This window comes from Xenopus tropicalis, chromosome 2 (genome assembly GCF_000004195.4).
Source record: "Xenopus tropicalis strain Nigerian chromosome 2, UCB_Xtro_10.0, whole genome shotgun sequence".
NCBI lineage: Eukaryota > Metazoa > Chordata > Amphibia > Anura > Pipidae > Xenopus > Xenopus tropicalis.
This window is the reverse complement of record NC_030678.2, coordinates 32,485,066-32,507,497: the sequence shown is the minus strand read 5'-3', so window position 1 is coordinate 32,507,497 and position 22,432 is coordinate 32,485,066. Positions and strand designations below refer to the sequence as shown.

Here is a 22,432-nt window from a genome sequence, read left to right as displayed (position 1 = left end):
GGCCAATGAATCAATCAGGTTTTATGACTTTTTCATTTAAATTTCTTAAGAACAGCACTGAGCACCAAATAGTCTTAAGCTTCCATTCATCAAGTTGGTCCATCTAACCCTGTCAAGCACTACAAAACCACCAACTAAATGATGTGTGAAGATACCAACATCCATTGTAGGTAAATAGAACACGTTATTCTTCCTACACAGATCTAGTTTATAGATAAATATACATGCATTTTATAATACATGGTCTAATGTGCAAAGCCTTTTTACATCTTAAAAAAGGTGAAGATAATCATTATGAGTCCTTAAGTTATATTAAAGTACTTCTACTCTCAGATATCAGGAACAGTCTCTGGCTGTTAATAATGAAGTATTGATAAAACATTTCAAGTCATTTGTTTAGGGCACAAATTTGTCCTCTTAGTTTCAAGAGTCCCTGCTCCCTACCCTCAGCTCCATTATTTCTCTGTGTTCCTCTGTGTCCCCTATAGATAGGAGACTGTATTTTAGCATGATTTTTTATATTTAACCTTTAATCTCTAAGAAATGGCTAAGGTTCTTAGAAGTAAAGTCTTAAAATTATTACTATTATCTATTATCTATTACTATTATTATCTACTAATCTTTTATACAAAAGATTTATTCCCTATAGTCCTCCTGATGTTGATGTCAATTTCTCATTAAAGGAGAATGAAAAGCATTTTGGCATTTTATTGCCAATAGATTAGTCACAATAGCATAAGGTAGAATGCTATATTTATTCTGCAGAATGCTTTACCATACTTGAGTAAACAGCCATAGAAACTCTCCCTTCAGCACTTATTTGGTTACTAGGGAAAGATAAGTAATAAAAAGTAACATTAATAATAAAATTGTATTCTCACAGAGCAATAGTTTTTTGGCTGCCAGGGTCAGTGGCCCACATTTGAAAGCTGGGAGGAGTAAAAAGACAAAAGCAAATAATTAAAAAACTATAAAAAATAAATAATGAAGACCAACTGAAAAGTTGCTTAGAATTGGCCTTTATATAACATAGTAAACTATGGGGGTGAACCACCCCTTTGATATAAGGCCTGTGTGGTGCATGTTGTACTTGATAAGGCATAACCCCCCCATTTTACTCAAGTTTTAATAGAACGGTACTATCAGCAATAGTCAAGTTTCAGATTCCTTGTATTTATCTATTTTAAAAAAAGCAATGCATCTGGTTACACTGCTATATGTAAGACCAACCACTGTATAACATTTTGAAATAAACATGTTTTTCCAAGACTCCAAGACTACAGAGCTATACCCATCATACTTAGCCTTAAAACTAAAAAAAAAACATTTAAAAGACAGTGTGGCTGATTTGCTATTTTGCTTAGTGTTTCTTTTGTTGTAAAAGACTGATTAAAACCAACTACTACAGGCTATTGCCCTAGCTCAACTACAGGATCTGTATGTGTTTATTTTAAAATGAATGTCACTGTTAGAAAGACTTTTGCAAGACAAAGAAATAAACAACCTTTGTCAGAAAAGTGCAATAAGATTGGCCAAACTCGGGTTGACCAATGACCATGTGTCACTGCCCAGCAAGATTTTTAACTTTTCTTTTGGCATTGATCATTTGGTTGTTCAATTTAATGAACAGTTATGAAACAGGTAACCTTTAGTTGATAGTATTTTAAAGGTTTTCCCAGTTAAATGATACTTGGTAGCAGTGAAATTATTAGAGTAGAAACAGAAAAAGGAAGGGTGGTGTTTATTTTATAGACAAGGTGGCAACCATAGTTTAACTTCATTAGAGTATTAGATAAATGGCATGTAGCTAAGATCAAGGTATAAGCAATGGTGCAATAACAGCTGGCTAGAAAATTTGTCTCTTAAAGTTATCAGGAGCGGCTCTTTGCTGCCCCGTGTCTTTTTGGGGGGCGCTACAGCCTGAGGCAAGTTTCTCAACTCGCCTCATGGCAACAGTGCCCCTGGGCAGGGATTTCTTAAAACTATAGCAGACCCTGCGGCTGTCCAGTCCCCCCCTGCAACCATGAGGTCTACGTCCTCTATAGTTACACCACTGGGGATAAGCATGAATTCTATCTGCATCAGATTACTGGACTCATTTAATAATCGGCTCCAGCACATGAAAAAGCTATACGAGCACTAACCTTTACTATTATTTATTTATAAAATGCCCACATATTCTCCACAACTTTTATTACATGGCTTTTTGTGTAGTGGAGGACTTTGTCTGTAAAGGTCAAGTGCTGTGGATTTCTTTTGAGTTTACCATAATTATACATAATTGGGCCCCATTTCCTATAAAGCCCTATATGTAATTCGTATCCCCAATTACTGATAAATCAAGTTTTATAGTGTCCCTTGTCTTCCTATTATAATTTATCCCTGCCCACCCTGGACAACTTATTCCTCTAGTGAAATCGTTGTGATGCCATGGGCAACCTGGTTGTTGGATTAGCCCTTACCAATCCCACCATAGCCAGGTAGTGTGGAACATTACCAAAAATATTTCTGACCATACATTGGGGATCTTCCTAAGACAACAGACCGTTTAACTTAGCAATGTGCGCTGTATACGCGTCAGGCTGAACTTCAAATGTATTCTTTTCATTTTGCTTTCCACCCTTTCCTCTTTCATTTTGATCTAGTTAAAGCTTCCTTCAGCCTCTCTGTCGCCTACTTTCCTCTTCTCATCCCTGCACCCCGTATTTCTTTTTTTTTTACACCTCCCCACTTTCATTTCTTTCTCGATGATTTTCTCTTCCCTAAAGAAGAATCACATTCGTACCGCGAATATAAACGAAAACAATGGAAACCACCGAAAAGCGCTTTATTCTTTCAGCCTAGCGCCACAAGTCTCCACCACGGTTCTACTACACACACAACTTCCTATACTCTAACAAGGTACGCACAGAACACGCAAGATCACGTGCTACTTATTTTCCTGGCCGGCAAAGGACACGCCCCCTAGCCAATCACGGCCTGCCTTTCACACGTCCTGACCCACCACTTCCTGCGTCGCCCGGAAAGCTGTAGGCAGGGGGTGAGATTTGCCGGCACATTGTCAGAGAAGGAATTGTCACTGCGCTGTCGCACCTGAGAGCAAGAAGTTGTACCATGAGCGCGGGTAAGGGACAGGGGAGCTACAACTCAAACATATTTCCCTGGCGGAGAGGCCATTGGCAGTGGGCTTGCCTCCTTTACTGTGATTTTACTGTCGCTTGTGCTGAGTCATGGGCGGGGAATAGCAGCCAGGGGCGTGTTTTTCTAGCAGCAGGCGGGGCTCTAATGTGTTAACCTTTGTGGCGTTTGCTCGCCTGCATCCTGAACCATGAAGCTGTGTTGTTATGTCACCCCCACTGAATGCTGGGAATTGTAGTCCAGCTCGTTTCTTCGTTTAAGAAATGTCATGCTTGTTGTTTCTCCTTCTACCGTAGCGAAGTTGTAAAAAACAGTAACCAGTGTACATATTGGTGTGCCCTCACGGATTACCTTCCTGTAACGAGAAATGTACCTATGGTGGTATTTGTTCTGGTTTGCACAGGAGATTTCTTAGGGAAAGGAGGCTTTATATGCACGGTATCAATAAAATGAGAAGTCAAAAAAAAAAAGGTCAAACTCCATTTCATTGTTAAAAGTGAGTAAAGAGTATTTATTGAAAGGGTTATCACATGATTTTAAACCATTTTGGGTTTTGTTTTGTTTTTTTTCACACAATTGTAACATTATATCCCCTTTATTTTCAAATAGAAGAATTATTAGAAGCTACCTAGGAGTTGCATGGCCTGTATGAAAGAACTTAGTGTGTTAGCCATGTGAATTTGTGAGGTCATGAACCTCCTTTGTCTTCTCCACTATCCATGCCTTTAACAATAGGGGTACATACAGTTTCCCTCAAAAGACTGTTTGGCCATGTATCCAACAACAATATGGGTATCCTTGCGCACACTATTGGCAACTGGCTTGCTGCTATGACTCAATGATCCTTTTCTCGCAGTACATCTACACTAGAGAGAATTTTATGTATATAGCAGCTACTGTACCCCTTTCTTAATGAGCACCTATCACCCTAAAATTGCTTTCTCCACCAGAGATGCGTGCTAATAGAGCAATTCGGACAAGTATGTTGTGGCTCTCACATGCGCATAACGAGCAAATGTCACAACTCTCTTATTATGTGTATGCGTGTGATGGAATGGAGAGTCGCATCCACTGCTTCTATGTCACACACATGCACAAAATGCACATTTTTTTATTTTTAGAGAAAACTATTGTTTGTTCTATTAGCCCGCACCTCTGGTGGGGGGAAACAAATTTAATTTTTTTAAACTTAAAGGCACTTGGCCTGCATTCTTATACATTTATGGTTACAGAATTTTGAGACTTCTAGTTCCAGTGTCCCTATAGCTGAGAGAAGGGCATGCATTTTCCATTATAGATGATCATTATATATTTATATTGAGTATAATCACTTACCTCAGACCTTGGGCTTTGCAACTCTTCACTAAAAATTACGAACCTGGGGGTGCTTTTTTTAGTGATCGCCGTGCATCTGCTGGGTCCTGGGATATGCATGCACAGTAGAGCAAATTGTCGGCTTTTTCTGATTTTACTCTAATGCACTCAAGCATGTTTCCGTTGTTGTAATTCGATCATTTGGTGATGATCACTTTTTACCATTAACCTTACAATGTAATATTATTACTTTATAAAAAGCTAAATTAGGGTAGCTTTTAGAAATGTATACCCTATGAACACATCACATTACAGTAAAATTTAAGTTGCTTTCATTTTTATTGTTTCTAGCTAGCTTAAATACTTAATAAGTAAAACAAATATTACACAGCATATTTATTTGATTCAACACTTCTTTTGACTTGCAGTACTCTGCTTCCTTTAAGGTTTAAGCTTGGAGAAAACATCATCTTTCAAGGAAAAACTGAAATCCGAACCTCAGTTCTTACTGGCTCAAAATGTAGCAACATGTATCGATCCACTTGAAGTGTGTCTTCAGAGGCAGACTGTGCAGGACACAGTACACGTTTTCCAGCACACTATCCCGGCAGAGGGTAAACCAGTTACGAACCAAAAGAACTCAGGTAAGGGAGCCATGCTGTTTTTATTTTTTAAATGCACTTACAGAGGTTCTGCTTCCACCCACACCAGGCCTGGACTGGCAATCTGGGGATTTTGGCAAATGCCAGAAGGCCTGCTGTAAGATGCCACCAAATGTTATTATTTAGTCTGTTAGTTGGGGCTGTTTGGGCCTCTGTGTTCTTGGAATGCCAGGGCCTCCCAATCCAGGTCTGACACACACACACACACAGCTTCCTAGTATCAATGGATGTAAAGTATACTCTCAAGTATTCATACAGTATTGCAGTTATTACAGACATTGTTGGAATTGAATTTACCGTATCAATAAGAACCTCCGGTGGAATCCCAATATGGGGGGTACTATGTATGACCCCATTTTGCTGACACGTCCTTAATGAACATAATGCCATGTAGTGTTCTGTAAAAGCAGTGGTACGCAGTTGTTTTGCCACCCATCGGATCTATTTTTTTTTCTGAGGATGACTGTTCCTCAAAGCTGCCTTCAGTCCAACAGTACCTGCAGTTAGAGTGCAGCTAGTGTGCTGAGGAGCAGTGCTTCCTCCTTTCTTTGTTAATTTTTCATCAACCATAAAAGGAGTAGCACAGGTATGGGATCTGTTATCCAGAATGCTTGGGACTTTTCTGAATAAGGGGTCTTTCTGTAATATGGATCTCCATACCTTAAGTCTCCAAACATTAATTTAACCCAATAAAATTGTTTTGCCTCCAGTAAGAATTAATTAAATCTTTTTTAGGACCAAGTACAAATCACTGTTTTATTGTTACATAGAAAAGGGAAACCATTTTTAAAAATTTAAATGATTTGATTAAACTAGAGTAAATGGGAAGTAGCCTTTCCACAATTCGGAGCTTTCTGGATAACAGGTTTCCGGATAACGGGTTTCCGGATAACAGACACCTGTATCACTTCTTAAAGACAAATTGTGACTACTTCTGTGTTGTCCTTTGGGTTGTTGGGATGTTGCTAAACTTAAATAAACATGAAAGCACAGCCTGCACTTTACACCTGGCTGTTAAGCACATAGACAACAAAAATTAAATACATACTCATTTATTCTTCAGGAAGATGCTGGATATTTTCCTGTCTGAATGTAATGCGTCTTCCGTTTATGAAAAAGTTTAACATCGAAGAATTTGAATTCAGCCAGTCTTACCTGTTTTTCTGGGACAAGGTAGGTTGACAAGAAATTTTGTTTTGCTTTTTCAAGGTAATAAATTGTTTATACTATTGTTGGGGGACTTCTAGTATTGTACTTGTAGTCCTTAGCCATCCATGCTCAGAGCTTCAAGAGTTCAAGAAATTCCCTTTATCACCTCCTAAGATCTACAGAAACCTTAAACTGTGCTGCTCAGTACAACAAAAATAATTTAAGGGGTATGCATTTTGTTATTGCCAATATTTTAAAAAAGATTAATATAAGCACAAAAATTATTCCATGTGAAACCAGCAGCTTACAGTTTCCCTGAAAAATGCAACTTGCTAATAAAATAACTTTGAACCATGTAAGGTTGAAGCTTTTAAGGACAGGTGGCTTTTGGGTGGCTGCAGTTAAAATTATAAAATATAAATTCTCTGTTTCCATACTCTAGGCTAAGACAAGCGTGTATATTTCTTAGCCCAGCCATGCCATAGGCCTCCGCTTATTCTATGATACTGTGTTCTTTAATGAGAGAAATTACCCATTTTCTACAAAAATACTAATCAGACATAAAAAGATCTGAAATGTCTACATTCAGTATGTGTACTGTAAGGGCTCTGGCACACGGGGGAGATTAGTCACCCACGACAAAACTTCCCTGTTCGATGGCGGGTCGTGGCAACTCGGGGAGATTAGTCGCCCGCGAACAGGGAGTTTTGTCGCGGGCGACTAATCTCCCCCGTGTGCCAGAGCCCTAAGTAACTGATGAGAGATTTTATTGCATAATACTGCTATAATAAACAAATGCCATTATTTGACTTGCAGGTGGAGCGCTGTTATTATTTCCTTAATGCTTTTGTTGAGAGTGTGCGAATGAATGAACCTGTTGATGGAAGGCTCATGCAGTTCCTGTTGTCCAATCCTTGCAATGATGGAGGGCAGTGGGACATGCTGGTAAATCTGATTGGTTAGTATAAAAATCTTGTTTTGTTACACTTTGTATAAAAAAGAACTAGCATGTTTAAAAAAAAGCTTCACAACTTTTTTTCTGTAGACCACTTTTCCCTAGTTGATAAGTAACTTGTATCTCTCAGATCTTTAACTGCAGTTTCCAGTATACCGGGGGAATGTTTTGGGAGTTTTAGTTGAAAAACGGGTTGTCTTCGACTCCGGAAGCAATGCCACTAAATATATACATTAAACTACTAACAAGGCCTCTGGAAATGCTTACCTTTCAAATCTTAAATTCTTGCAGACTGCAAGAAATACTAAGTATTACTTAAATAAAAAAAGAAGTTATTAACAATTTGGAATTTGAATTAGCAACACCAAAACACCAAGAGTCTACATTGAAAAAGGACAAATACAAAAGGCTTATCAACTTTTGAAAAATACACATGGAAATATAATACTTCTAAAAGAAGGAGAATAATAATTCTAAAAGAAAGACACATTAAAAGAAGAAAAGTTTTGTTAGTTATCTCATTCTATATTATTTATGTACTGATTGCAAGAGTTGCAGCCACTCTTAGGCCCTGAGACTCCCATGGGCACAAATAATTTGACTTCATCAGAAGGGACCCACTACCAGTCCTAAGAGAACAAAAATGTGTAGATGTACAGTTTGAAGCATCTGTCTGTGAGAAAGATGATGCAGACAGGTTTTGGGGTTGGAAGTGCAGTGCTTTTCAAAGAATCTTGGTTAGAGGATAGGAAATAAAGATTTTAGGCAGTGCTTGAGCAGCAAGGGAAAACAGATGGCAACAAACCTGAGGCACAGTGGTTAGCGCCACTGCCTTTCAGTGCCAGGGTCCTAGGTTCAATTGCAGCCAGGGCACTATCTGGCAGGAGTTTCTATGTTTATTCTACATGTTTTCTACATGTACTCCAGTTTCCTCCTATACTCTAGAAATATACAGGCAGGTTAATTGGCTCCAGCAGAAATTGAGTGTGTGTGTGTAGACGTAGGGGCACGTTTATCAAAGTACGATTGAGTCCAGATACAAAAAAAATTTATTTTTTATAATTTATAGAACTGTGTGTATTTTCTGTGGTTTTTATTTTTTTTCGTTAATTTGCGTAACTTTTTCGTACTTTGCGTCAAAATTTATGTGACAAAATCGGATTTGTCGCAACGAGTACGAAAGTTTCGGATTCATTCAAGCTTCAGTATCGTGAATTTCCTTGGGCCAGGTTGGAGTTGCAGAGTGCCATCAAGTCCTATGGGAGGCTTCCAAAATCATGCACAGAAGGATCAAAGTCAGAAAGGTTTTCTGGCCGTTTACGATCATTCAGATGCGAATTATGCGATTTTTTTTTTACAAGCATTTTCGTGACATTTCCGATCATCAAAATTATCTTATCTAATCCGAATTTTACCTATTTCGGGATTCAAACTCGTACTTTGATGAATCTGCCCCATAGATTGTAAGATCCACTAGGACAGGGACTGGTGAGAATAAGGTGTAATTTCTGTGAAATCTGTTAGCATTTTATAAAAAACTGATTAGATTTTGAAAGACAGTGTTCAGAGCAGAGCAAAAGGTAGGAAGGTTGCATGTGAAATGTGTTCAATTATTTGTCACCTTCTTCCATCTAAGTGACAAAATCAAGAATACGTTCCCTGGTTTATTCTTAAAATATTTAAAGCCCTTACAGAATCTAGCCTCAATTGACTGCTAGATTATTACCACATCTAGCTACTTGTGAGGGAGTTAAAACACAATAGAAGAGATTTCTAATTTAACTGAAAGTCTTGAACATTTAGGTGCACTGCCAGTTATTGTTATGCAAGCAGGCACTGGGTGGCGTTTAGTTTTGACCATAGATATGTACTAAACATCATGATTCTGCAATACCCTGCAAATGGTATGAATGAATACCATTCTTTTTAAATTACTTTCTCTGCATTATTAATTATATGTATGCTTTGTCTTTTAGAAAAATATGGTGTTATACCTAAGAAATGTTTCCCTGAATCACACACCTCAGAAGCTACCCGAAGAATGAATGACATTCTCAACCACAAGGTGACGCTATAGATTTGCTTTATGACTAACTACTTCTAGTACTTCTAGTATAAATAAATCTAAAGCAACTGGACTTGTTTGGTAATCATTGAAGACGTTTCACTACTCATCCGAGCAGCTTCTTCAGTTGCTCGGATGAGTAGTGAAACATCTTCAATGATTACCAAACAAGTCCAGTTGCTTTAGATATACCATGACCTGGATGAATGAAAATCTTCATAGACATACTTCTAGTACTGCTAAAAATAGCCAGAGATGTTGAAAATTACCGATTGTTTCCTATCTGACAGAAAAATTTGAAATGAATGTGATGTATATTATGTTATTTATTATGTTTTGAACTGACCAATGAGAAATTTTTGTTAAAATAATTATTTTACATTAACTAAAGTCTTAAATACACTCAGAAGCCTGTGTATGGTTTGATTTTACACTTTGTTTGAATTATTTGATTAGAAGTGATAAAATGTAAAGGGCCCAGTTGATAAATGGCCCTGGTGGTATAACTGGGGTCTAGTTTCCAGATGTGGGTTATACTTTTCATTAAGATTTCATATCATGGTCTACTGCATCAAATGTTACATTGTTTCATTACACTGTGAGTTGGTGATGACATGCTTTATTGCACCATTTCCTTAAATATCCCCTTTTGTTTTTCATTACAGATGAGAGAATATTGCCTGCGTCTAAGAAACATGGTTACAAGTTCCTGTACAAAGGAGGAAATTGCCACAGCTTTGGACACTATGATAGAGGAGGTACGTTCACTGGCTTCCATCTTGCATTAACTGCTATGCTACATAAATAACATCAATAACAGGTTGGTGCAAAATTGCCTCTCTAGCTTTAAGACATCCCTCTCATTATGCTTTGATGCCTCTCTCTGTAAGCCATGCATTGCCTTCATCTGCAAATTCACTGACGACATCCACCTGTTAGCACATACGGGGCAGATTTGGCGCAGAAAATGTGAAAGGGAAAAACAAACCCCTTTTTTCTTGAATGAGCCCATTTGGGTCATACGGTATAATGCAATCACTCCCTCACCTTGTCGCACTGAGGTGCACTACTGAAAATAGAGGGACTTCAAGTCCCAGAATCCTTCATTTCACAGTTAATCAAGGTGAGGGTGGGGATGCATGTCCCTTCAGTCTGTGGAATCCTTTTGTATAAAATGTACATTTTTCTTTTTTTTTTTTTAATAATCTCTTTATTTATCAATTTTATATTTACACATTGATTAGTAACAACATCGGTGACATGGGTTAGTGTTCTCTAATCCGGGTCGTTAATATCAGTGGTCTTAGTTCGTATGTATAAAATGTACTTTTGGAAGTTCAGATAGTGCTTACACAACTTTTTAAAAATAATCCCAATTGGGCAAACCCCTTTAAAGGAGAAGGAAAGGCTAGTAAAGAATTAATCTCAAGCTGCAGGCATACCTTCAGTTGTCTCAATAGTGCCCTTAAGTCTCCCCATATTTCAGGAAGAAAAAATGCTGAGCTGTGTAAAGAAAGTTCCCATAATGCCTCACTCCTGCACAGACACCCAGGCCAAGTGAACATGCTCAGTTAGCTAGACTATGAGTCAGCTTCCTGCTGATTGGCTCAGATCCACATTCCTAAGGGGGGGGGGGAGCAGGAGGGAGCAGAAAGCTGCATGGCTGTGGCACAGGAATTACAGACACAAGAAATCCTTTTTCAGAAGTCAGTGCAGCGTTTCTGTGAGTGCTTATGGCTGTATTTACATAGACCTTTCTGATAAAGCTTACTTAGTTTTTACCTTTCTTTCTCCTTTAAGAAAGGGTTTCTAGAGGACTTATGGGTTCCCTTGTCTTGCTAACATTGTGTTTCATGAGTACAGAGCTATTGTATTAACAGACAACAGCCACAAGAGAGCAGGTTAGAGGGCAAAGAACAATTTCTTCTAATACTTGATTTAAAAGCCACATTTTTATAGTGGCATTTTCTTGCTTCCTTATATTAAACAAAAATCAAACACATACAATAAGGCAAACGTAAATTTGCAGTACTTTAGACACATTCTATAAAAGGTATATGAATTTTTTTGCTGTGATAGGAAAGGATGCACTTTTTAATCCTTCTGCCCCTGTCCTGAGTTCATTGGTCCTGATGTTGTCTTATCTCTGCCTGCAGAGCTTAAGCTTGGCTTGAATATACAGTTACAAAATACTTGTTTGCAGATTATCAAACTTTTCATGGCAACACTTTGGCAACACTAATCAATATTTATTTTTTAACTTTTACAAATCAATCTCATTGATTCACTAACTGAAATCTGTACTTTTTTATATTTTGTGTACTGGTGTTTTGTGAACTGCTCATGCTTAGTTGAAAAACTAGCTGTAACAAAACTCTCAAAAGAAATAAACTTTGCTTGCTAGGGTAGACAAGTAAAATCACATCTACCGAACCACACACACAGTTGTTCCATGAAAATTGCCACGGAGAAGAGATAACAAAACTGCATGCGTACTAATCTACATCTGTAGAGAGGATAATTTACGTGAAAAAAAATCTTTTTATAAAGTTAAGCAGGAATGCCAGTAGCTGCAGTTTCCTTCAGTGCTAATTGTTTCTTTACTACCCTTATTGAAAGAGCAGTGAACATTTCTAAGCAATTGCTTGACCAAGTGCCAGCAGGGTCAGGGCAATTGCTATACAAGTTAATGGAGGGGCAGTTCCCAGCTTACACACTAACAATAGCTCAGTGTGCCATTTCTCTTATGGTAACTGCTTTTTTTGTAAATGGGAATTGCATTACAATATTTTATATTACAATTTTTCAAGATATGTTTAAATTAAAGAATTTCTAACTTTTTTTTTTTTTAAGTTAACAATTTAGATATGATATTCTTTAGAACTATAGAAGAATACAACATATTTCCATTGGTTATCCTATGCAGGTATCCTTATATATTTGCATATTATTCATATTAGTGGGATCAACCATGATTTCTTAGAGAAAACCTCATCCAAGCTGTGCCCTCTGATGGCCAAATGTTGATAGAAATGATTGCTTGAGGCTGCCAAATAGAATCTATTTACTATTATTGCTGTTATTAGCCATAAACTAAGCCATAATTGTCAGCGTGCTGTCACTGTTAATGTAGCTGTAGCACAAAGAAAGGGGTTGTTTGGTTTCATTAAACAATAATTATTTTTTAATCATTTACATACGGATTCAAAAATGTTTATTTCTAGTGATTAAAGAAAGTTTTTACCCTAAACATCATTTGTGATTACTGCACTGCTTTTAATTCTTCTTGACAAGCAAAGCCACATCTCATTTGTGCTGAACAAAGGGCATTGTCTGATTAGAAGCTCTATATTATACCATGTAAAATAGAGGCCCTCATAAAAATGTTGATATATAATTTTGTGTGTTTTAAGTGCTTGATTTAACTTTTTGTCTTCCTTGTACCTGTACTTTTCTGTAATTGTCTTGGCATCCTTTTGGAATGATTTCTGTTTTGAGCCAAGGAGGAGGTAAAACCATGAATCTCTGCCTATAAGGGACCTTATTTCTTATTATGGACATAGCATTCATTAATAAAACAAACTTAAGTAACCTAATTCTGAAACAATATTCCATTGTTCCCTGTTTGATTTTATGTATGTTAAGCAAAATAAGATTTTAAAATATATATTTTTATTAACTGTAGTATTTCATACAACTTTGATTGGCTTTTGGTGAGTGTAACTATCTTTCGAGAACTAGGTGCATTTTAGATTTAGAGAGCATATAACTTTAAAGGTGTGGTTGACATTTAATTTATCTTTTAGTATGTTAGTGAATGTCCTATTTCTAACAATTTTGCAATTTGTCTTCATTTATTTATGTTTTATAGATTCTGAATTGTTTGCCTTCCACTTTTGCATCTTTTTTAGGTTTCACTTATCTTTCTATTCAGTCCCTCTCCTATTTATATTCCAGTCTCTCATGTAAACCACTGTCTGGTTGCTAAGGTAAATAATAACCCTAGCAACCAGATGGCTGCCTAAATTCCAAACAAATTTAATTTAAAGGTGGACAATCCCTTTAAGGGCTATACTTATTTTAAAATGTAGTTTCAGGTCAACAAAAGTTTTGAGAGTAAGGAGATTTTGGAGTCGGTATCTAGAAAAAGCTTGGCTCTGCTACCAGAATTATTGAGAGTGCCCCTGTAAAGGCCAGCTTTACTTTAAACCATTATATTGTCATAAATTTCCTCACAGTTAATATCTACGTATCAATAATTTACAATTATAATCAATTACAATTCCAGAGGGCATTCCAGGTTGTTAGCAAACCTAACTTGGTATTTCATTATAATTATTAAAAGATGGCCCTGGTTGTTACTCAAGCCAGTAGCTGTACAACAAATAATTCAGAAACAGGTGCTGAGGAAAAAAAAAAGCTTTTCCATACACTAATGTAAAGTATTTAGTTGGCCTTTCCTTTCTTATGCCACCCCTTCCCACTTTTGTTGCAGTGCAGACAGTCGGTAGATTGCCACATGAGCTATGTGCTGCTTATTTATCTGCTATCCTTTATTTATTTAGCAGCACTTGTGAATGTTCATCATTTACATCTGTCCCTGCTACAATAGAGCTTACAGTCTAAGGTCCCTATTACACTGACATAACACATTCTAGGGTCAATTTCATCAGGAGCTAATTAACCTCCCTGTATGTTTTGGAGTATGGGAGGAAACCAGAGGTTTCAGCAGACATGGGGAGAACAAACAACTTTTTTGCAGATGGTGCCCAGGTTGACACCCTGCACTACAAGGCAGTAGTGTTAACCACCAAGCCTCCATGCCACTTATAACTGGTAGCATGGCTCCTTTAAATGTCAGGATAGAGTGGGATGGGACCCACAATGAAAAACTCCAACATAAAAATCCATCATCAGTTCTCTTTTCCCCAAAGAACTATATTGTCTTCACATCTACAAAATGCTTATTTACATACCCAGCCGTTCTTCTTGTTGAGGAATGGCAAAATAATTGAACGTTTTGTGCCTGTCTGCTGAAATGGAAGGCAGGAGGAGCGACCAGATATGCAAACAAATGTATAAGGAATCTGTCCATGGCAGTAAAAATGCACACTGCTTTCACTCAGGAATGATCAGCCTGAAACGTGTGGTCCAGTCAGAAATAACATTAAGGGCAGCCCTGGAAAACTTTGGGATTTAACCCACACCCAAACCAGAGGCAAATTGTTAAACGGCCTTTGTTCATTTATTTTCCCATGAATAGAAACCAGTACAAATCTTGCTCTAAAACCTCTTAGGTTAAGGACCCACAGAGCAGTTCAGTCGCCCGCAATAGATCTCTGCTATTACAGGCAACTAACCACTCCAAAATGGCTTTCCATTGGCAATGTGAGTTGCCAGTGGAAAGTCCTTCACATTGCTTTGATTTTTTTAAGGGGCTTTCTACCAGCGACTCCTATTGTTGCAGGTGGAAAGCCATTTTGAAGCGGTTAGTCACCCACGATAGCAGAGATCTATTGCGAGCGACTGAACCACTTTGTGGGTCCTTAAGTTGAAGACACACAGGGCTACTTAGTAGCAGCTACTTGTCATGGCCTAAACACCAGAAATTACCCTGCCATAGACAATAGTGAGAACTGCCTCTGCTAAAACACATGTAGAGACAATTATCAGCATTGTCTATTTTAGTAGCTGCTACTAGTAGCTCCATATGGCTTCACCCTTACCCTTATATATGTACTTTATTTGCTAATAGAGATAGAGCTGTCATTTGGGATAGCAGAACTTCATCACAACTTTTTTTTTTTTCTGCATAAAGTATAATCTTAGCATCTTTGCAATATAGGTTTATTTAATATGTCACTGGTTTTATTTGTAATTCCTTTTGAGTGTCCTTTTCCACTCTTTCACTCTTTCACTTTTAAACAATATATCAGAATCCAGCTAATTAAAAATCACCATACGCGGAGCAATCCTTGTGTGGTACCCAACAGGGACAAACAGTATAGCCATATTTCTTATGTTCTTTTTATCCGGACCAACAGTCCAAATATTTGAAACAACAACAATAACTGATATCTCAAGAATCTATTATTCAGGATTGTTGGGTCACCATACATGTAAGAAAAACAAGTTTTATATGCCCAGTTTAACAGATCTGTTAAGAAGTATCAGTTGCTTTGTGGGAATTAAAATCTTGGCTGGAGAACTCACTTCTACTCACTTCATATTTAGAGCAGGGGTCCTCCCCAACCTTTTGTACCTATAAGCTAGATTCTAACATTGAAAGCCTAGTGTGAAAAAAAAATTAAAAAGTAACTTTATGCATAGCTTACATAAATTGTGTAACTTCCGCAACGCGGCTGGGCCCCCCTAAGGAAGAAGATTTCACAGGGCCCAGTACAGGTGTACCCCCTCTACCCCCCCTGAAGGCGGCCCTACCCAAGAGTATTTAAAGGAACAGTAACACCAAAAAATGAAAGTGTATAAAAGTAACTAAAATGTAATGTGTTGCTGCCCTGCACTGGTAAAAGTTATATGTTTACTTCAGAAAGTCTACTATAATTTATATAAATAAGCTGCTGTGTAGCCATGGAGGCAGCCATTCAAAGGAGAAAAGGCACAGGCACTTAGCAGATAACAGATAAAACACTATTGTATTCTACAGAACTTACCTGTTATGTGCTATGTAACCTGTGCCTTTTCTCCTTTTTTCCAGATTGAATGGCTGCCCCCGTGGCTACACAGCAGCTTATTATATACATTATAGTAGTGTTACTGTAGCAAACACACCAGTTTTACCAGTGCAGGGCAACAGTGCATTATATTTGTATTACTTTAAAGCTCTTTCATTTTTTGGAGTTACTGTTCCTTTAAGTACACAACAGCACTATATAAATAAAGATATGCAATTTTTTTTTCTTTAAAACAAGGGTTTTTTCTTAGAACCAATGTAGTAGTATAACGTATTTATAAAGCACCAATATATTTCACAGGGCTGTATGGGTAATTAATTGGTATATACAAACCACTTGCAATATTCATATCTGAGCTTATAGACTTTCTAGTAAGATGTTCCATCTCTCTCCTTAGAGAACTATAGTAAACTATGGATTTTATTTAAAACTGCTTGTAAAAAAAAGTCCTATTTAGAAACATGCCTTTGGCAAACAACAAAATATGTCAATGCATGTTGAGGTTGCTGTTTCTGTTTCTCCCATTTGTCAGTTCCAGAAGCAGACATGATGCGAGCTTGCAGCCAGCGAGTCTGCAAGACTTGACAGCCAATCAAGGAGGTCACATGAAAACAGTGTACATACAACAAACGCCCAATGTCTTCTAAATTGCAGATTTTATTTTTGTTTTAACATAAGAAATCCCAAACTCCAAAACAAATTCCTCTTGAAACTGTACAGATTTCATTATAAGGCAGACAAAGCCCTAGAAGAAAAAAAAAAAAAGCCATCCTAGTCTTCAGTTAAGGCATATTCTGGCAGAGAAGTTATGGACTATAGTGCTAATTGCTAGCTGAAAAATGCAAAGAATCTGTATGGTGAAATATACACTTCTATCAAATACTGTTAGATTTAAGTGTATTTTCTTCTCCACAGCAGATAGTTTCCAAGAAAACTGTTGCAGTCTGTTATCTACTTTGTTCTCATGTGTTTTTTCACTGTTGTGGGAGAGTCCACCTTCATATGTGCTGTCTTGGATTAAAAGAAATAGGCTGTTATTCTCTTTCTATAAATAAAAGGAGCTTGCACACTTACATATTTCTGCATCAGTTCCATTTCCATTAATCCTGACTGCTAAGAAATGGTGCTGTTTCAATTGTAATCATTCAACCAAACCTTCAGTATTTTTAAAAACTGTTGGAAAAAAGTCGAATTTCTGTCTTTTTAAAACTAAAATTCACTTCTGCAATTTTACTCTCTGCACTAGCGATGCAGCCCTGGGCGAGATTTGGGGTGGTGCTAACAGGTACCCAAGAAACCTCTCTTTCCAAATCTAGTCAAATTATCATGTGTTGTGCTCAACATGGTTTATGTACACAGTTTTTTTTATATTTAGTACATTAAAAACAGTGAAGTTATTTATAGATGCATCAAACCATTAAAAATCCCTAAACATTCTATGGGTGTGTGCACGTGTGTGTGTAAATATAAATATATATTGTAATATTAAAAAAAAATTGTTTTGAATAAACTTTAATAAAACTATATTTTGCTGACTTTTTAAGCCCTGTGATTGTTTTTATAGATATATCCCTGAGTGTATTTATAACTCAGTGGCCATCTGCCCATTAAGCATAAGTATGTTGTCTCTGACCTTACTCACGCTTTTCCGGTTCTTTACGGATATATTCATGACATAGATTGGCAATTGGCAAAGGAATTATGATCAACTACTGCAAATTTCTTGGAGAGGGCTCAGTGTTGTAAGATATGCCGTAGCACCCAGCAGCAATTCCTCTTCATTAGCTGGTGCCCTTTGACAAAGGAAGGGCTGTAATCACTTCCACCACAATATTGTTATTGTTCATTTGGGAAAAAATAAGTGTATTTCTGGAATGTGCTTCTGACCTCTTGTACCTATACATCCAAATTTAGAAATGTAATTCATTTACATCAACCTGAAAAATAAGCATACATAAGCAATAACTGTTTCTGCCTGTGTGTTTAATTTATATACATTATGCAAGCACACACAGGCACACATGTACCATTATATATATATATATATATATATATATATATATATATATATATATATATATAGAGAGAGAGATATATATAGAGATAATAAAGAAGCCGCTCACGCAGGACTTAGAAGCAAACAAAGTAGTTTATTCAAAAAAAAAATGGATGGTTCTTAATTATAAGTATGGCTTGCACAGATACAATGACCGCTGATACTTTCCTTCTGTCACCTCCTTAACTGGATCCAATTGACACTGTTAATATGGGGCAGATCTCAGCCCAAATATGCACACTTGTGTGTTTTCATCCTAAAATCCTCTTGCATGTACACTGATAGGTCGGTGTAATTTAAGGAAACAGTAGGAGAAAAGGTCAGTATCAGATGGGCAATAGTGCCTTAATCGGCATCAAACTTCTTGAGAGCCTGTTTAGAATTAACTGTATGACACAATGTTTCCTGATTAATTACCCCAGGTACCATACCGGTGTGGACATTTCTGATTTCTGTGTTTGGTTTCTTCTCTACATGTGTTTATTTTGGTAATAAATTTAGTTTTCTCTGGCATATACAAGTACATTAGAGGGGATTATAGACATATAGGGGGGGTGCTCTTTTTTTCCACAAAAAGGATCAGCGCACCAGAGGCCAACCCTTTAGATTAGAGGAACGGAACTTTTCATTTGAAGCAGCATAGGTGGGTTTTCCCAGTGAGGTTGTTCAGTGTCCTTCCTAGTGATGTTGTGGTCTTTTTTTCAACCCTATGTAACTATATTTGCCCTTAATTTAGATTTAGATTTAGGTTCTGTACACATGGAGCTTACACTAGTATTTACAATTTTGGATGTATACGTATAAACACATAAATCTCAGTGAGCATTTCTATGCATCTCTCAATATTTCTCAGCCATTGTATGTATTATAAAGGTGTGCATGATGTGTTAACAAAAATGCAGTAGTTTGAAAATGCTTAGATAAAAGCTTGAGTGTTGCTCAGTTTTATTTGCACAATTTTTAATGCATTTGCGATTTAAGAAGTAAAAATGCATATGCATGAATTTTGCTCCAATTTGTATAAGCCCTTAAGCATATATAGCCTGGGTGTTTGGACAATGTGCTATATCGGTACATAGATTGTGTGCACGCATTTATAGAGGGAATTTATGTTGGGAAGTGTATGCCTAGGATGGGATCTCACAGTGCCTGAGCAAGTGCAGAGATCAGGATAGACAAAGAATTATCCTTGCAAGATACTTGAGTTTTCTTGAACCAGATGTTCTGCAATTGACGTCAGCAACAATTGTTGCATTTTTTTGTGTGTTGGAATATTCACACTCTACCCATTTGCCCTTGTTAACACAATATTTATTGACTGTAATCGCACAACTCCAGTTTCCTGTTCTGTGGGGCTTCAAAACGATCTCAGGCATTCCACACTATCTGCATTTACATTCCCTACTTTGTCTGTTTACAGAAACGGTAGGGCCCTAACTTCCCCTTTGGACCTCCTATATCCCATGAAGTGAATTCACACGCCATTTGGAAATCAAAGATTTGTACTTTGTGCCACACAGATATTCATGTATCATTGAATTTGCACTGAGTCAGTTTCCTTTTATTATTTAAGTGATTAATGAATATCTGATGTAGGCAATGACAACATCTTTACTGATAGCTTTTGGGTGGCGAAAGATTCTAGAATTTGTACCTTATGATACCTAACGTACAGTGTTTTAAATGCGAGTGTTACTTTCTATGTCTGCATGTGGTTTTATGCAGTGCCTCGGTAAAGTACTCGGACCCTTGACTGAAAGCAATGAAATGTTAAACTAGATTTTTCATATGACATGGTTTTATGCAAGAAAAAAAAAAAAACATTTAACAGAAACACACTGCAGACAAATTCAGTCCTCCCACTTTGCATGCCATATAGGATATTGGGCCATTTTTTCTATGCAATTTATTGAGGTCATTTGAATAATGCTTGTGAACTTTATGGTTTAAATAGTACCACAGAGTCTCAGCTGGACAGATCAGAGCATTGACCATGGAGTTGGAGCACATTCCTCTTTTAGGTTTTTGGCTTCTACAATGTTAAATTGGCCTTGTTTGGGATCATTGTCCTGCTGATAGATGAACGCTCTCTGTTTTTTTAGTAGACGAAAACAGACTCTCTTGAATTTATGCCTGTAACTTGCATTCATTTTTTCTTTGCTAATAAAAAGCAGCCCACAGTGTTACGCCACCAACATACTTCACTGTGTCTATTTACTTCAAGTGTCACTGACACTAGTCTTTAAAATATTATTATTATACATGAATTGTTACCTATAGGTAACTGATAGTTTTCCGCTGATAGGACTGCTTTTGTAAGTAATTGTTACTTGAAGGTCCTAAACCTGACTGCCAACCTGACTGTCCCTTCTCAACCTGTCATCTACAAATATGGTAGCCCCCTCATAGCGGAACATGGGGCATCAGATATTTAATGTAAAACAATTGGTCAAATACTTCTATGGCGAAACTGTAAACACCATGGCCCTAAATTACCCAGTTAAAGCTTAGATATATGTGGCACAACAGTGGTACACAAGCACCTGAATAATTTTAAGCAACTTAGCGCAAATCTGTCTTTCTGGAAGAATGGGCAAAATCACATGCCAACAGTGTAAAACTGTACATACCTCAAAAGATCTGAAGCTTTGATTTCTGCAACAGGTGGCTTTATAAAATATTAAAGTCTAAGGATTAACTTGGCAAACAGCATATTTTTTTTTTTTTTTCTAACATAATGCATATCCCATTTAAAAAAAAAAAATATGTTTCATTGCTTTAAAATATATATATTAGATCCTGATTTGTTGTTCAGTGGGATTAGATATAGAATACTTATGCCAGAGTTTTTATAGCTATATATTCACATAGCAGTGTCTTTAAGAACACAGCATCTGTGTTGCGATCTTTGTCATAAACTTTTTTGTTTGCAAGAATTGAGGTGGCCGTACACACAACGATATTTGTTTTGTACAATAATCAGTGCTTGTATGGTGGGAGACTAGGCAGGACTGAAAACTTTGATCGGGCGCTTTTAAAGGTACCTGAACATAGTAGCGTTAATGCTTAATCGTCGGGTAAAAAATTCCTTTGTTTTTACCTGCATATATGACAAATCTGTTCTTAACTTTCGTAGAGTGGAAGAACAATCATTCCTATGACCTATGGTGGTGGAAAAGATCGTATTTGTAGTGTGTATGGCCATCTTTAGGGATTTTAACTTTATTAATCTGCACGTTGGTTGAAATAAGATATGTAAGCAAAGGCAGAGATACAAAAACTATTGACATATTATTGTCATTTCTTTCCCTTGTTTCTGAGCCCACACTATCAGGATAATATAGAAAGGAATCTGCATCTTCTTGATTGTCTTAAAAATAATCTTTGCAAATTGACTCAACTTAGTAGGTTTTTCCTTGTTGTTGACTTCTTGCTGTTGCTTTGTCAGGTGTACAGAGTGGTCAGTATATGCTTGGGGAGCCCTCCCGATACTATAACTTGGGAGTTCCGAGACAAGGAGAAAAACTTTTGCAAGATTGGGCCTATAACACCCCAGGATTTTTACAAGTGTCATGTGAAACCTATTTACAATGTGGAAGATAAAGTAAGTTATTTTTTACACTACCATATATATATTTTGAGAGAACTTTTCATGGAGAACAGGGAATTAGCATATATGTATATAATTATGTTAGAATTCAGATAGATACTATCATCCCATGGCGCAGGGCTAAGTAGTATTGCTTTGAGCGTCAACAATATTTGGCTTGGTTCTTATAAACACAACAAGCTCTGAGAGGCTGCTGTTGAATTTTTAAGATACTGCTTGGACATTAATACTTTTTTCATTGTTGGACACAGTAAGCCCATGCCTTACATTACTATGTGTGTGGCTCTCCAACAGGCATGCCCGGCAATTTTTGCCAGAAGAAACGCTAACTGGCATATGCAAAAGGCTTCAGTTTTGGATTCAGCTAAATCCTTTGTGATGGATTTGGGATTTGTCCCAATTCCAAAAAAGTAGATTTGTTGCATACTTAGGGGCTGATTTACTAAGACACGATTTCGAATCCGAATTGGAAAAATTCCGATTGGAAACGAACATTTTGCGATTTTTTTTGTATTTTTTGCGGTTTTTTTCGGCGTCTTTACGATTTTTGCGTAAAAACGCGAGTTTTTCGGCGTCTTTACGATTTTTGCGTAAAAACACGAGTTTTTCGTAGCCATTACCAAAGTTGCGCAAAGTCGCGATTTTTTCGTAGCGTTAACACTTGCGCGCAAAGTCGCGCCTTTTTCGTAGCGTTAAAACTTAAAAGGCGCGACGTTTCGCGCAAGTTTTAACGCTACGAAAAAATCGCGACTTTGCGCAACTTTCGTAATGGCTACGAAAAACTCGCC

At 37.1% G+C, this 22,432-nt stretch overlaps 1 protein-coding gene across 1 annotated transcript in view; it reads left to right on the top strand.

Moving 5' to 3' along the window:
• Positions 1–3,070: 3,070 nt before the first annotated feature.
• Positions 3,071–22,432, top strand: part of blmh (bleomycin hydrolase) — a 44,429-nt gene continuing 25,067 nt past the window's right edge. Inside the window, exons 1-7 of the mRNA NM_001006899.1 lie at positions 3,071–3,124; positions 4,899–5,096; positions 6,178–6,287; positions 7,080–7,221; positions 9,195–9,283; positions 9,949–10,041; positions 21,483–21,638. Coding sequence (NP_001006900.1) covers positions 3,115–3,124; positions 4,899–5,096; positions 6,178–6,287; positions 7,080–7,221; positions 9,195–9,283; positions 9,949–10,041; positions 21,483–21,638 — 798 coding nt within the window. The 5' untranslated portion in view covers positions 3,071–3,114. The remainder of the gene's footprint in view (positions 3,125–4,898; positions 5,097–6,177; positions 6,288–7,079; positions 7,222–9,194; positions 9,284–9,948; positions 10,042–21,482; positions 21,639–22,432) is intronic.